General features: G+C 33.2%; 1 protein-coding gene across 4 annotated transcripts in view; it reads left to right on the top strand.

Moving 5' to 3' along the window:
* The first annotated feature begins 157 nt into the window (after positions 1-157).
* The window catches only part of LOC123708466 (FERM, ARHGEF and pleckstrin domain-containing protein 2), a 58,057-nt gene continuing 43,343 nt past the window's right edge, over positions 158-14,871 (top strand). For all 4 annotated transcript variants that reach the window (XR_006753608.1, XR_006753607.1, XM_045659184.1 and 1 more), the window contains exons 1-3: positions 158-423; positions 1,655-1,816; positions 2,353-2,498. Coding sequence is in view for 2 of the 4 variants with exons in the window: in XM_045659184.1 (XP_045515140.1) it covers positions 1,741-1,816; positions 2,353-2,498 (222 nt within the window). In the remaining 2 variants the exon portion in view is untranslated. The remainder of the gene's footprint in view (positions 424-1,654; positions 1,817-2,352; positions 2,499-14,871) is intronic.

Here is a 14,871-nt window from a genome sequence, read left to right as displayed (position 1 = left end):
TTTTATTTAAACATTTCCATACAAAAACTAATTCTAAAAAAATTCCGAACCTAATTCTTGTAATAAATAATGTTGTTTTTATTTTTTTATCTAGCAGGTAAAATTTAAGCGTAGATAAACAAATGGCAACATTTTATTGTAAATAAATATGGCGCCAGGCGCCGTCTGGGTGTGCATGGGTGTGTAACGCAGCATAAAAACATTTATTTTGCTAAGCGTTTGAATACTTAAAAAACTTTATAAATAAAAAAGTGGTCGCGTATATGTGAATGTGAACTGTTTATAAAATTATAAAAAGCTCTAGGATATATCTAAATTAGTAATTCGTATGCAGTTGTCAAGAAATCGGGATTCAGGATCTCGTATTAGGACTTATCGTTATCGCCTATCTCGGCTGTCTCGTCTGTCTACGCACGTTAGAATGTAAGATGTGTATTTAATATTTTTTAATAACAATTTTAGGCTTGGTGACGTGAGTGATTGAGAATACATGATTTATGAATAGAGATAGTATAAGATAATAGAGATAGTATAGAATACATGATTTATGAATAGAGATATGTCATGCAGTGTCGTTTGCGTAATTAAATTTGCAAAGGGTGTTTATTAGATTGTAATGCGGCGCTTCGGAGGTAGCATGTTGTCGTCTCTGTCAGGGCGGGCACACCTCCGTTTGACCTATTTTCTGGTTATTGCATCGGAACTACTATTTATGTGTTGGGGTGCGAAGTAGGACGCTCCTGCATCTCGCCTGCACAAATATTATTTAATAATTATTTTTATCTGAAGTAACATTATTGTCTTGGTGTAGAGAAAATCTATGATGTTGTTTTAGACTGCTTGAAATCATTTTGTTTGTGGTAGCTTTGTATCAGGTATGTTTTGTAAATCCAACTTCATTTCAGCCAATTTGAATTAATGTATACACTGTGTAAAGGGCACTGAACTGTCAATAGTTAATGAGAATTAATAGCTTATTTTTAAGCCATTTAAATATTAATAGCAATATACTGATTTTAAACTATACTTACCAGGTCTTTGAACTGGTAAGTATAGTTTAATAAACTGAAGCCTTAGACTCTTATGTTGTTTTTCAGATCTTGTTATATTTCATTGCATGGTATATAGTTTATATGTTATAGCATAATAATTGTTTTTATATTTATAACATTTTACGGATGTATAATATATAAAAAAATTGAAAGCAATTTCAACCAAATATAATATGAATAACATCAGGTTATATTTCTGTGTATAGGTAGAAATAATGTGGACATTGTTACATATTACTTTAGTTGGAATGTTCTATGCATGCACTATTTGTGATTTATGTGAATGCCAATTATAATTGTTAACCCTGACCATTATATAATATTTACTCAACATTTTACAACTTGATCAGCCTTGAATATTATCAAGTTATGAATAAATAATGTTTTTATTTTAGTTGCCAATATCATATAGGATAGTTTACAATAGACAAATAAAGGCTTAGACAAAGTTTATGGAGGTAGTAGTTGCAAGGTATTCAGGCTTGTATGAAACATTTTTCATAAAGAAATTTTTATTTCCAACACAGTAACAAGAATGTATTCAGGCAAAATGAGAGTGTAAAATACAATTTGTACTAGGTAACCTTTCTTTATTGTTACAGAGAAGTAGTGATAGCGGTAGTGCTAAGTGTAGCATAGGGACAATGGCGGTGAACTTACTTTGTGAGTGCACTTGTAAACAAACAATATGATGGAAACAGAGCTTCCGCCTGGCAGTAGTAACTCAACAGGACACCTCTCTACCATTGGATGGCAAATACCAGGTGAGAATGTGTTTCTTTTAACATGATATTTCTAGTCATCTAGTAATTTAACTATCATCAACACATACATATGTCCAAAGTGACAAATAATCTATTTTATTTCATTGTAGTAAATCTATTCATAAAAAAGCATAAAAGTACTTCAAATTATAATATAAAAGGATCATTTAAGTAAAATCAATATCTCTTAATGATTGATAATTTTCTCCAACTGTTTTATTAATATGTCATCTAACAACTGTATTACCCTACTTACTATTGGTACCCTTTATCTTTTATAAAAATTTGCCAGATACAAATGCTATATATAAGATTCAGATTACCGAGTTGCCTGTAAAGTTATTAGTAAAATCAGCAAAACATGTAAATATCATTTAGATGCAAATTATGTGTGCATTGTATCCAAAAACAACTACACTTGGAAAATAAATCTTATACTGCATACACCATCTGTAAGATAGCATCTTTGTCTAAAGTACTAGGGATCACCGTAGATTATAAAACTAGTTGTAGTTATAGTATTGGTTTGGTGGCAGGTCGCATGCACCACTCGGCGAGCACGCCAGCGGGTGTGGACGGTGGCGGGTCTCGCACGCCGCCCGCCACGCCCAAGAAAGGCGGAAAGATGCTGGCGGTGCGCGTTCAGATGTTGGACGACTCCATATCCATGTTTCAGATACAGGTAAGCGACTTACTCATATGTTGAATATAGTAGCGTCTTACGTAACAATATGATTATTCCCGTCAACTTAAAAACGCAGGGAATTATGAATACTTTTTCATTATGTTTTTACGAGCTCTTTTGCGTAGGTACGTTAATTATACTAAGGAAAAAGGTTAAAATGTTGAAAGTAATGTATGAAATCTATTAAAATAACAATGTAATAATTATCCATAGTATCTACGTAGCAATCATACTAGAGGTGGCACGTTTTTTTTTAACTTTTTTTCGATTCTAAAATAATATATTATGTTTTATACATAACAAACCATATCAAAGAATTTATATAATATTCTTCAAACACTTTTAGACGTAGTTTGTATTGTATTGTTGTGGAGATGTCAGCATTTCTCCGTTATCGGTACAATAAAAGAATATAACATAAAATTCTGCTACGTTATTAAAGTATAGTTTTCTTGTATGAAATGTCTACCTTCTTAATATACAGAAGTGTTTTAGTTAAATCTTAGGATACGATTTATTTATTTACGATGTACATTAGGTAGGACCTGAGTGTCGTGTGAATCTAGCTCCATAAATGGGGAGATGCATGATTTTTTCTATATAAGTAGAAGTTTAGGATTTGATGGACCTAAGAATACGTTTGATTAAAACAATTGAGTCTGAGTTATATTGATGTAAACGATTATGTGGGTCTTATAACATTTAACCAAGCAAAACATTAATGATAAAGTTATGTTTTCGGTCTGCAAACGTTATCATCAAATTTTTAGCGTTCATAACATTTAGGACAGCAAAAACATTTCAAAAAAAAATCTTTAAAAGCGCCGACAATTCACGTCGAAAAGATTAATTAGAGGCTTGCAGACAATTTTTCATCAAGCATCTCTGACCTTTAGTAGATGTTAATAATTTCCATCAGAATTTATAAATGGTGTTGTGTTACACAAAGCTTTACGTCAGTCACTAATTATTGACTTTAACTAATCGCAGTTAATCGAAGTACTTAGTGGTAGAAGTAGCGAAGTACTCACTGAGCATCACACGAGCTTTAAATATTATTTGGTTTTATTGAAAATAGCATTAACTTATAAAAATGTATTACTTTTCAAGACAAAAAGCGTAAAATGTATTGTATTTTGTTCTTTATATATAGAGTAAACCCTAAAATATTTAGTCGCTTTATAAAATAAATCAATTTGTAGTGTCTAACAATTCCGTTTACGTATTTGTGTCGGAGATTTAATAGACGTACTGTCAGCAAAGTCTCTAGTGCCATGTATAGCTATTACACGTTTATGTATCTCTATTCTTAATAATTTTCCTTCATAGAGAAGTAGGTATGGATTTTTGGGAATTTGGGTTTTGCCATGAAATTTCGAAGGTCGAAGTAAGTTTCGAAAAGATGTGTCGATAGAGCAAAGTCATGGCGCATGATAAAAAATAAATATGTGGCTTTACAACCATTTAGGTTTAGGTCTCAGTTTCGGTGATAATTTGTTTTTCTTCCAATTGTTTGTTTTTTCCAATCAGCCTTCTGTGCTTGACACTCGCCCCCGACTTTTTGGATGTAGGGTGGCCGGTTTCCGCACGATGATGATTTCTTTCGCTGTACGAACGAGTGTTATTTGAGCACATAAACAGAAAGTCCACACCTGCCAGGCTTCGAACATATGCCCTCAGAAATGAGAGTCGCATCCTGGAACCATTGTTCCTGCGGCTGCTCTGTATTTATTTAACAAGATTGATATTTGTTTAGTTAATTGCGTTTTCAATACTATTTATCGATACCTACAATTCTAAATTAGATATTTTATCAAAATTAGAATGATACCTGTAAATGTGAGTAAATCGCAACTTTTATGACACTGCAATGCAAATAATATATTTATAGAAACACGAGCGTGCCCGTAATTTTGTGGCACAGATAAATAGCATTCGTTTGAATGGGGTGAAATTTGCTGATAGTACATAGATAATTCAACAATAAATATCTCACCAACATCGTTCACAGTAGTGTACTGTCCATACTAATCGTGTAACTAATGGTCCGCAGACAAGACTCATCTAACGAGTCATTTTGTAAGGCAAGGAATTCACCGTACTTACACATACAAGTGTCTTTTTGAGATTCATTATTATTTCGCCTTAATTTTAATCTACGTAAACTGTATACGTTTACTCGAGCGTTAATATACTTTCTAATTACAGAAAGTTTTTCTTTCTAGATTTAGTATTTTTGTTAATTACTATGTCCCGACTGCGCTTAAATTCATATAATTATTTGCGTTACTTAGCCTAATTAATGTATAGTGCCAAAAAAATATTTACATTGTTGTTTTGTAAATATTTTTTTGGCATTTTGGGTTGAATTAAGTATGGAGTGGAGATTCAATTGCTTTTCGTAACGCTTCGTAACTTATACGCAAAGAAGTGGAACTAGAATAAAGATGTGCAAAATTTCGGGTAAACGCAAACATTCAAGTCAGTGAAACAACTGTTTAGAATTGTAACGAACATGGAAAGATTTTACCATTGACTGTAAACCGTAATTAGAGAAGTGCTGCAAAAGACGAACGATACCACTTTAAGGGTAATTAAGTAGTCTTCTTCAAGGGAAAATGTGTCAAAAACATTCAGAACCCTTACCGTTTATGTGTTCATTTAACACTTCCTCGTACTGGTGAAAAAAAATATCGTGAGGCACGCCTTAGATCCAAAAAGTTGGGTGCGTTTGTCAAGCGCAGGAGGCTGATTGAAAAGAACTAATGATCTCGTGACAAATACAGAAATCTGAGACCTAAAGCAAAAAGGTTCTTGTGCCACATATTTACTTTTTAAATAGGTATCATGTTGCTCGAAACTTCAAAATTCCGAGCAAATCCCTAATTGTTTTGGAAGTTAATCGCGTACTTCGTTACGAAGGAAAATTATTAAATGTATTTTTATACAACTGGTCTGGTCAGGTCAGGTAATTATCATTCCGCCTTTTTACGTACCCATATTTAGGAAAGTGACTAAGAGTTACCACGGAAATGATAACATATGCTGCTATTAACGTAGATAAATTATATTTTTGTTTGTCTTTTATCTTAGCAAACAAAGATTTTTAGGCACATACACCATATCTGAATTAACTTTTCGTGTAGCAAAAAATAAATACATAACATTATCTTTTATATCGCCGGTTAAGTAGGTGAGCCCACGATAAGGGCCTCATAGCCTAGCGGTCTTTGTATGTGACTGCTGTGGTGATTGGTACTGGGTTCGATTCCCGGTTCGAGTGCAGGTTTTAATTTAATTTAAATTTGTTCTCGGCCTTTGGTAGGGTTGTACTGTTGTTTGTAGGTTGTACCGCACGAGTGCTTAAACCGTACGTGGAGGGCACGGTCGAATTTCTATAGTATGCAGTGGGACAGAACTATAGAAAGGAGACTGTGTAGTTTGAGAACGTAGCAATACGTTCTAGGCCGAGCATGGAAATTACAAGTGGTCAGTAATTCAAAAAGGGGAGCCCACGATGCTAAATGGGGATTTACTCAAGCGTCATAGAGACCTATTGGGTTGCGAAGCTTCGATAATGATAAGAAAAAAAATGTTATATAATGTATACATACATTAAGAACACTACCGATCTTTGGGGTATTACTGTAAAAATAATTAGTAGCATAATTGATGTTATCCCCATCTAGCTATAATTTTTCCAATCTAATGAAACATAGTAAAGTAATTCCATTATTTAAAGCAGCTAGTATGTCCGACCCCAGTAACTTTAGACCAACTTCCGTACTACCTACTTGTAGTAAAATATTTGAAAAAAACTATATTTAATCAACTAGTAAGTCATTTTAACGTAAACAAATTATTCCATAATCATCATCAGTTCGGTTTTACCAAGGGTCGCTCGACAGCAATGCTGGTGCTGAGTTATATAGATATATCGTTAAGGCTTGGGAGGAGTCGCATGACGGTTTAGGTGTTTTCTGTGACTTATCCAAAGCATTTGATTGTGTTCAACACCAGACCTTAATCGGGAAACTTCGCAACTATTTGTTAACAGTTTAACTTGTGATATTGACCTATTCGCCTCAAATGTGGTCGGCTATGATATCTGAGCTCCTCAGTGGTATAAATAGTGAATCATAAGTTTTTGTGAATAAGTTATACTAAACTGTTAAGTGTTACTTAACCATTTTTTTACTTAGTTTATTACTTTCTTTGATATATATTTATATAATTGAATTTAATCTTTTTATTGTTACCATTACCATTGTCCAGTTAATATTATTAAGTACTTAACTATATGTAAAGATTTATTAAATGGTGTAAAAAGAACATTATATTTAGTATGAAATATAGTAATAAGCTGTAAATTTTTCTCAATAAATAAAATAAATAAATATCAGTGGTTACTACGTAGCTGAACAACTGGGAGTTGACCACAAAACAGTTTTGGCGCATTTGAAAAAACTGGGTACACAAAAAAGTTCGATATTTGGGTACCTCACGAGCTCACTGAAAGAAACCTAATGAACCGTGTACTAATTTGTGATTGTTTATTACGACGCAATGAAACCGAACCATGAAAAGTGGATCACGTACGACAAGAATGCGCAAAAAAGGTCTTGGTCAAAGGCCGGTCAGGCTTCATAAACTGTTGAAACCCGGGTTAACTCGCAACAAGGTCATGATGTGTGTGTGGTGGGAGTGGAACGGCATTATTTATTATGAGCTGTTACCACCAGGTAGGACCATCGATTCTCAACTCCGAACCATTGATACTGCGAACAACTGATGAGATTAAAGCAAGAAGTTGAGAGAAACTGGCCGGAATGGTTGGAAAAGGGGAATGGTTTTTCATCATGATAACGCTAGACCTCGCACATCTTTAGCTACTCAGAGTTAAATGATCTAAATTAAGAGAGCTGGGCTGGGACGTGTTAATGCATCCGCCGTACAGTCCTAACCTTGCACCTTAAGGTTTCCGCCTTTTTCGGTCTCCTCAGATTTATTTAGGCAGTGTCAGGATAACATCACGAGAGGACAGCCAAAACCAATTGTCGCGTTATATTGATCAGAAGCCCCAAAATTTCTATAGCAATGGGATCATGTCTCTACCTACAAGATGGAAAAAAGTTATCAAACAAAATAGTACCTACATACTTTAGTTAAATGTTAATTATTATATCTCAGATTTATAAAGTTTATTTCTCAATTTAATAAAGTTTATATCTCAGGTTGATAAAGTTTATATCTCAATTTAATAAAGTTCATATCTCAGGTTGATAACGTTTATATCTCAAGTTAATAAAGTAATTATCTCAGGTTAAAAAAATAGACAACACTTCTCTTCGAAACTTGCTTCGAACTTCGATATTTCGCCCAAATCCCTAATTGTTCTGGAAGTTAATCACGTACTTAGCTATGAAGGAAAATGATGAAATGTATTTTTATACAACTGGTCAGGCCAGGTAATTATCATTCCGCCTTTTAACGTACCCATATTTAGGCATGACTAAAGTTGACTAAGGGTTACCACGTATATGATAACAAATGCTGCAATTACCCCAAATTAATTATATTTTTGTTTGTATTTTATCTCATGCAAACAAAGATTTTTAGGCACATACACCATCTGTGAATTAACTTTTCGTGTAGCAAAAAATAAATTTTTAACATATCTCGGGATACATGTTTGAAGAAAATATAGTAAATGTATGCTATATTTGTAAACTTGATATCTTTTTACAAGATTGCCTACTACAGTCGATATGATTTACATAAAAATTGTGATGGACATTAATATATATTTATAGGACATTATTAACACTGGATATGTTTACTTTCAACAACTGAGCGTTTCTTAAGGGCCTATACGGTAGCCAACCGCCAAAAAAGCACATTGTTTCATTTAATTTTTGTCATCGTTTCTTCAAGTAGAGCGAATGGAAAAAATATATTGTGGAGTTGAGTAGTTTATGTATCCATTTTGAAAAATCGATACACGATTTAAATAACTTCGCTTGATAGAAAAAAAATCCAAACAGCCAATTTTTGACACTTTGAATTCTATATACATTTTATGACGAAAATGTATATAGAACATGATTTTGAAATTTACACGATATATTTTATCGCAAGTCAAGTAATCCATTTCAGAAAAAAAAATTATATTAATTTAATGTAAAACATTACCAAAACATAACCAATTGTTATAACGGGCCGGCGGGCCTCAGTGCTCCAGCTCTCCATTGCGTTCCGCCACCCTGAGAAACTGACACAGAATTGTATTTCTGAACCAATTCGACTCCTGCCCCTTTACCCCGTTACATAAAAAAAACACTGAATATTCTTTGGATTATAAAGATTAATGTTGTTTGTTATTAGATAGACGAACATTTTTCTTGTGCTTTTCCTCTTCATAGACACTTTTAATTAGCTGGAATGACTATTTGTTTGTTTGAACATATTGACTATGCTTAAACCTAGGTTGTAATTTCGATAACATTACCATAAATGCAAACGCCAAGAGTACACGGGAAACTTTGTGATTGAAACAACACAAATGTGTCATTTTAACATACATTTATATTGCAGTGTCGTGTTGTATGAAAGCCATTAAACCAATGCGTTTAAAAACACTATGCTATAGAAAGATAGAAAGTTATGTATCTTGTCTTCTCCGCAATGCAGTGTATATTATTATACGGTTTATAACAGAACTAAAAACTTGAGGTATCGCAGAACAAAAAACGATTTTTTGTATTTTGTTAATAAATACTTGATATCTAACACGAACCCTGTTTCATTATGATTTAGCGTTAAGAGCGCTAAATCATAATTAGTATAAGGGCAGTATTCTGTAACATCAATCAAAACAATCCTAATATCAACACCTGTCAGAATGTCTCTCTTGGATTTCTTCACTTCTAAGTATTTTGACAGTACTTTAGGAGAACTTCGTAGTTATATGTAGAATATTATGCCAACGTAATGCTACGCACTAATATTTTTTCTATTAAATTTGCTTAATAGGTAAGTTAAGGACAATTATCAAACTCTAATGGACAGAAGTGTGACAACAGACAATTTATTAGCATAGTCATAATGACGTCAATTGAAACTCATGGAAAACCCTTAAATTATTATATATTATCAATACACGTTACATATTATAAGGTTGAGAATGAGGCAACATGAATAATGGCTTACACCTGCCAGTTTAGTAACGGTTTTCAATACGAAAACGACACAAATTTGCATGAGTCGATCATTATCGCTATAATAGTATTGCCAGTGACATTGTTGCAAATGTTTTGTTTGGATTCGTAACTCGTATGTTAATGATTTTGGACGTAACACGTAACTATTTACGTACATCGATCGTGATTTTATTTATGGATTTATTTCCTAACTGTAAATAGTTATATAATATATTATATAGTTATGATAAAAGTAATTAATAATTATGCATTTTGACTCATCAATTTTAGACAGAAATTGAATGTTATAAATAATTAATATATTAATAATAAAGTTAGTTAATTGATTCCCTAAGAACATTCATTTATTCATATTTTTTATATTCGTCATGAAGTCATTTAGATACCCAATGTATGTTTTATATTGTATAACATTTAAAAAGCGTAAAATTGGTCACTGCAATCAATTATAAGATTGAATCAAGCTTTGAGTTAAACACACTAAACTGCGGACGCACTCTGAATTTTTAATTCTAAGTTATCTAGATATACAATAGACCGATCCTTAAAGAGAAGGTTGATATTTGGAAAATATTTTTCCATTTTTCTGGCCCAAACGGGCAAGAGGCTCATCTGTGTTAAGTGATACCGTCAGCAATGGACACTCATACTGCCAGAACGCTTGCAAGTGATAAAACTTAGGATACAACTTCAAAAACTTGGCTTTTGAAACTATACCTTCGTCTAGCGCCAATAGCACATTTATTCTAAGCATATTGTACAATGGATAAATAAACAAAACAAAACGCATCAATAATTATGGCACAGTCGAAAATAGAGGTGTATTTTTGGCAGCCGCAATTGAATTGATGAAATCTATTGCACATCGGGAATCGGTTTCAATCAATAAATCGTATCCGCAAAAACTCGGCTTGGCCTGGGTTATAGTGGTTATACGGTATCGTTGCCCTTTAGAGGATTGCGGATATGTCAATTGGCGTCTCGTGATAATGTGTCCGGTTGAGAATAAACATTGTGCGTTGTTAAAAGACTGGTAACCCCTATTGGGGAACGTTACTGCGCAAGATTTATTGTTTTTTAATAAAATGATGAGCCTGTGCCTTCTAAAATTCGTCGTAAAGCAGAATCTAAGAGTACAGCTCTTAAATAGTTATACAGCGCTATAGTTCATTTGAATTTAGAAACGATGACACTGAAATAGAGCTCCTGTCTGTGACCGTTTTGTATGTATATCTATTTATGTTTTCATTAAAATAATAAGTCTTATAAAATAAAAATATTGTAGTATTTTTACAGATATTAAATACTAACATTGTTAAGTACGATCTAAAAATACAGTAGCGCTACAACCATTTAGCTTTGGACCTCAGATTTCTGTATAGTTTCGTGATCATTATTTATTTTCAAATGGACTAGGCCTGATACACCGTCGACTTTTAGGTCAAACGGGTGCCGTTTTCCTCAAGATGTTTATCCACCACCATACCGAGCGAGTGTTAAATGCGCACATAGACAGAAAGTCCATTGGAGCACAACCGGGGTTAGAACATAAGACTTCAGGGATGAGAGTCGCATGTCAAAACCACTAGACAATACTTACTATTTACGTACGATCTACTTTGTTAATTTGCTAATAATAAAAATAACATTCGAAATTTAAATACTAATATTTTTAAACGTCCTAGACCTCCTAAACCTAGAAAATTATCCTCGAAATTTATATAACAACTGCATCTGTATAGCATTAGCATTGTTAATGCAACAATGCATCTACAATGTCCGCTGAAAATTTGTCTGGTGATAAATTATTGTCGCGGCTTATGCTAATGACAATACTGGCATTACACACTGTTACGTTAAAATTTCTTGTCGTCTGGTACTGCACGTAAATTTAGCTAAAACAGATTATACTAGCCTAGATCTTTGAAACCTTATTTATACAGCAACCAAATTGTGTTGCTGTCAACAACTGCATAAATGGGCAAAACATAGAACACACACGAGTACTTTTCACTGTGGCTTGGAATTAAGTGAATAAACAATAACTATTTCGTTAACTCAAATTGTCAACTCCATCGAGAAGTAATCAAAAGTCGAATCAGGGGTAAAGTGTTAGCTAAACAAAACCTATAGTTGAAGAATAAAATATAAGTTATGATTTAAATGTCTTATATTCAGAGTAAAATTAATACAATCGTAATAAGGTATTTGTGTACAAATTTATGTAACAGGGTCGCGTAAGAAATGCGTCTGCATTGGCCCTTATCTTTAGCTGGACCTCGGCCAAAATAAGCTTTAGAACCCTGCCCAGCCAATTGCCTTTGCCGACGGAGTTAATGTTTGATCGCCAGGCAATCGGTCTTAATTCAGACCGACTATGTGACGATTTATCGCTCAGCCGCTGAACCTAATGTAGGTTTGTCTGAACTATTATTATTAAAGGAAATATATGGCTTTATAGATGAAAATGTTACCACGTAAAAGTTGTTGAACATTGTTTCCTAGCTAACTAAGCTAACAGTTATTCCGGTAAAGATATTTTATTTTTATAATAAAACGGAAGCTACTTATTTGTTTTTATTGAAGCCTTTTTGTATTTCTGTGACCATGTTTGGTCTACAGTGTGTCCTGGGACACGTAGGTCTCTTCTAGCTCCTTTCGCTTATTTCATCAACAGCATCAACAGTCTACGTAGCCCCCGCCGTGATTCCGCCGCCGCCGCCCCGGCGTGCAGATCGCCTGACCTGTTTGCCTCTTTTCCCATCTCGGGACTGCCATTGTACATTGCACACGACCATCGGTCGTGGCACATTCCCTACTAAATTTTAGTTTTCTATAAAACATAATTTATAATCTTACGTGATCTTTAGAGTAACACCTAACATACTCTTTTTAATTCCTCTTTGCCATGTACGTATCTTTAGAATATGTTTATGGTTGAGAACTCATCACAGATTTTATTTATGTTGAATCACTACTATATAACATAGTAATTTTAGAGTTTCCTTTGCTTATAGTGGGCTATTCTATAGACAACCATATACAATAAAGCAATTATCCTATAGTTGAGTTATTGCAAAGTGACCGGGACATTGTTGTCAATTAATATAATTTAGTTTTAAGTTGCAAATCGCAAATACGCAAACAATTTAAACTCATACATTTCTTCATCCATAATAAAATACTAAGTTACTCCATGCTGTAATAATTATGTTTATTGATGACTAGATGCCCCCGCAAAGTTTGTTTCGCCTTGATGTGTTTTTTTAATAAGCCTACCTTTTTAGTAGCTACATATCAACATATGGAACATTTGCTATGATACCTCGTGAGTTTGCTCTAAAGCGAAATGTTGAAATAGGTGTTCCTGTAATTTCCCTTTTTTTTCCAAACCTCAGAGTTCCATTAATAAATAAAAAAGAATTGGCGGATGGGCCTTCGAGTTTTGAGCTTAGAAACATATTTTGCGACTAATTTTTAAGTATATAGAATCGATTATGGAATTCGTTTTCGGTAGAGCTCTATTTACATCCAATAAATACAATAACTGGTTGATAATACATAATTTTTCGTTGAACTAAATCTAGACTCTGTAACATCAAATAAGTAAATTGCCTCAATTTATTTAGAGCTGCAGATGTTACGAGTGGTGCAGTATCAAACGAGCCCTTGTTATGTAAATACAAACTTTGATTTCTATCTGTCAATACACTCGAAGTGGAAACGAATGAATATTTGATTTGATTTATAACCGATGTGTATGGATATTCTATATTTGTATGAACTAAAGATTTATATTTAATTATTATTATTATTAATTATTATACATTACGCATAAGGTTTATATGAAAATTTTCTCGATAATCCTTCATGGTTTAATCGTTTATGCATTATAACGCGTTTTTGGTCCTTGGTTCGAATGTTGGCGAACATAGTGTCATGTGTAGTTAAAAAATTATCTTTATAAATGGAAAAGAAAATTTCCACATCAAGAAGTAACGCGACATCAAACGAGCGTATCTAGTCTATTGTTTTAACACGAGCTATATTACTCCAAACTCTTGTCATGAATTCTAAAGTCTAGGTGGGTTATATAATGTTTTTACTATACAAAGCAAAGACTGAAAAACCGTTGTAAGTAAGATCGTCAGTCCCACATAGGCGAGCTATGCGTTCTCGTTGTGTTTGTCCTACAAAGACACGAGGCATTGGCTTTTCCTTGTTTGAAAAATAGGACAATAAGTCTTTTGAAGTAGGTATGCTACATTATTTGGCCATTCGTAACTGTGAGATTCATCGGTTGCCAGCGGAGGCTTTGTGGAACGACCCTTTTTATACAATGACTACTATTTTGTTACAAAAGCTTTTAGGCACTAAACTGGGTCTAGTCAAACTCGCTTACCAAAAGTTTGTTTATATGTAGTATCATATTTCGGGAACTTTGTAGAACTAGGAACGTTTAAGATGGAAATCATAAAACATATCAAAAAGATTCATAGTTTTTTAAAGCTTGGTCATGCCAAGAGCAGGCCCTGGGATGCGTGGCAAAACTGTTGTTTTGGTTTGAATGGAAGATAAAGGACCTATTTGTGAAAACTACATTATCAATGAATTGAATGACCTTAAGTTACATAAGAAGTCTCCAAAATTACAATATAAGCCTAAAAATCTTTCAATTGTACATACAATTTGATCCTCGAGATATAAGTGTATTAACGTAGAGAAAATCAGCAGAGGCTCGAATAAAAATAAAACTTTGTGACCTTATTGTTAAAATACACAAATGGATAAATAATAAATTAAGTGGCTCAAAAAGCCTGTGGTACATTTCGTTTTTATATTATATATAAATTTAAATTATTTTTTTGTGTAAATTTGAGAAAGAATAAGAGAAAAACTAATACGAATGTTTTTATTAAATCACTGAAGATATTGTAATAAAAATAATATTGCAGAGGCTGTATGTCAAAATCGAAATACGAAAATATTTTTTGTCTGGAAATTTAGAAGTGAAACATCAAAGCTGCTGATAGAAAATGTAACTTCATATAAATTCACAACCTATTTCCTCCCGATTCCCTTGCGATTGCCGCCTCTTCAAATCAATATTGAAAACGCTTTTAAATTTCAACGTTTGATTTGCCATATTC

The sequence above is a fragment of the Pieris brassicae genome, chromosome 4 (assembly GCF_905147105.1).
Source record: "Pieris brassicae chromosome 4, ilPieBrab1.1, whole genome shotgun sequence".
Classification (NCBI taxonomy): Eukaryota; Metazoa; Arthropoda; class Insecta; order Lepidoptera; family Pieridae; genus Pieris; species Pieris brassicae.
The sequence above is the reverse complement of the archived record's forward strand: the minus strand, read 5'-3'. Positions and strand labels throughout refer to the sequence as shown.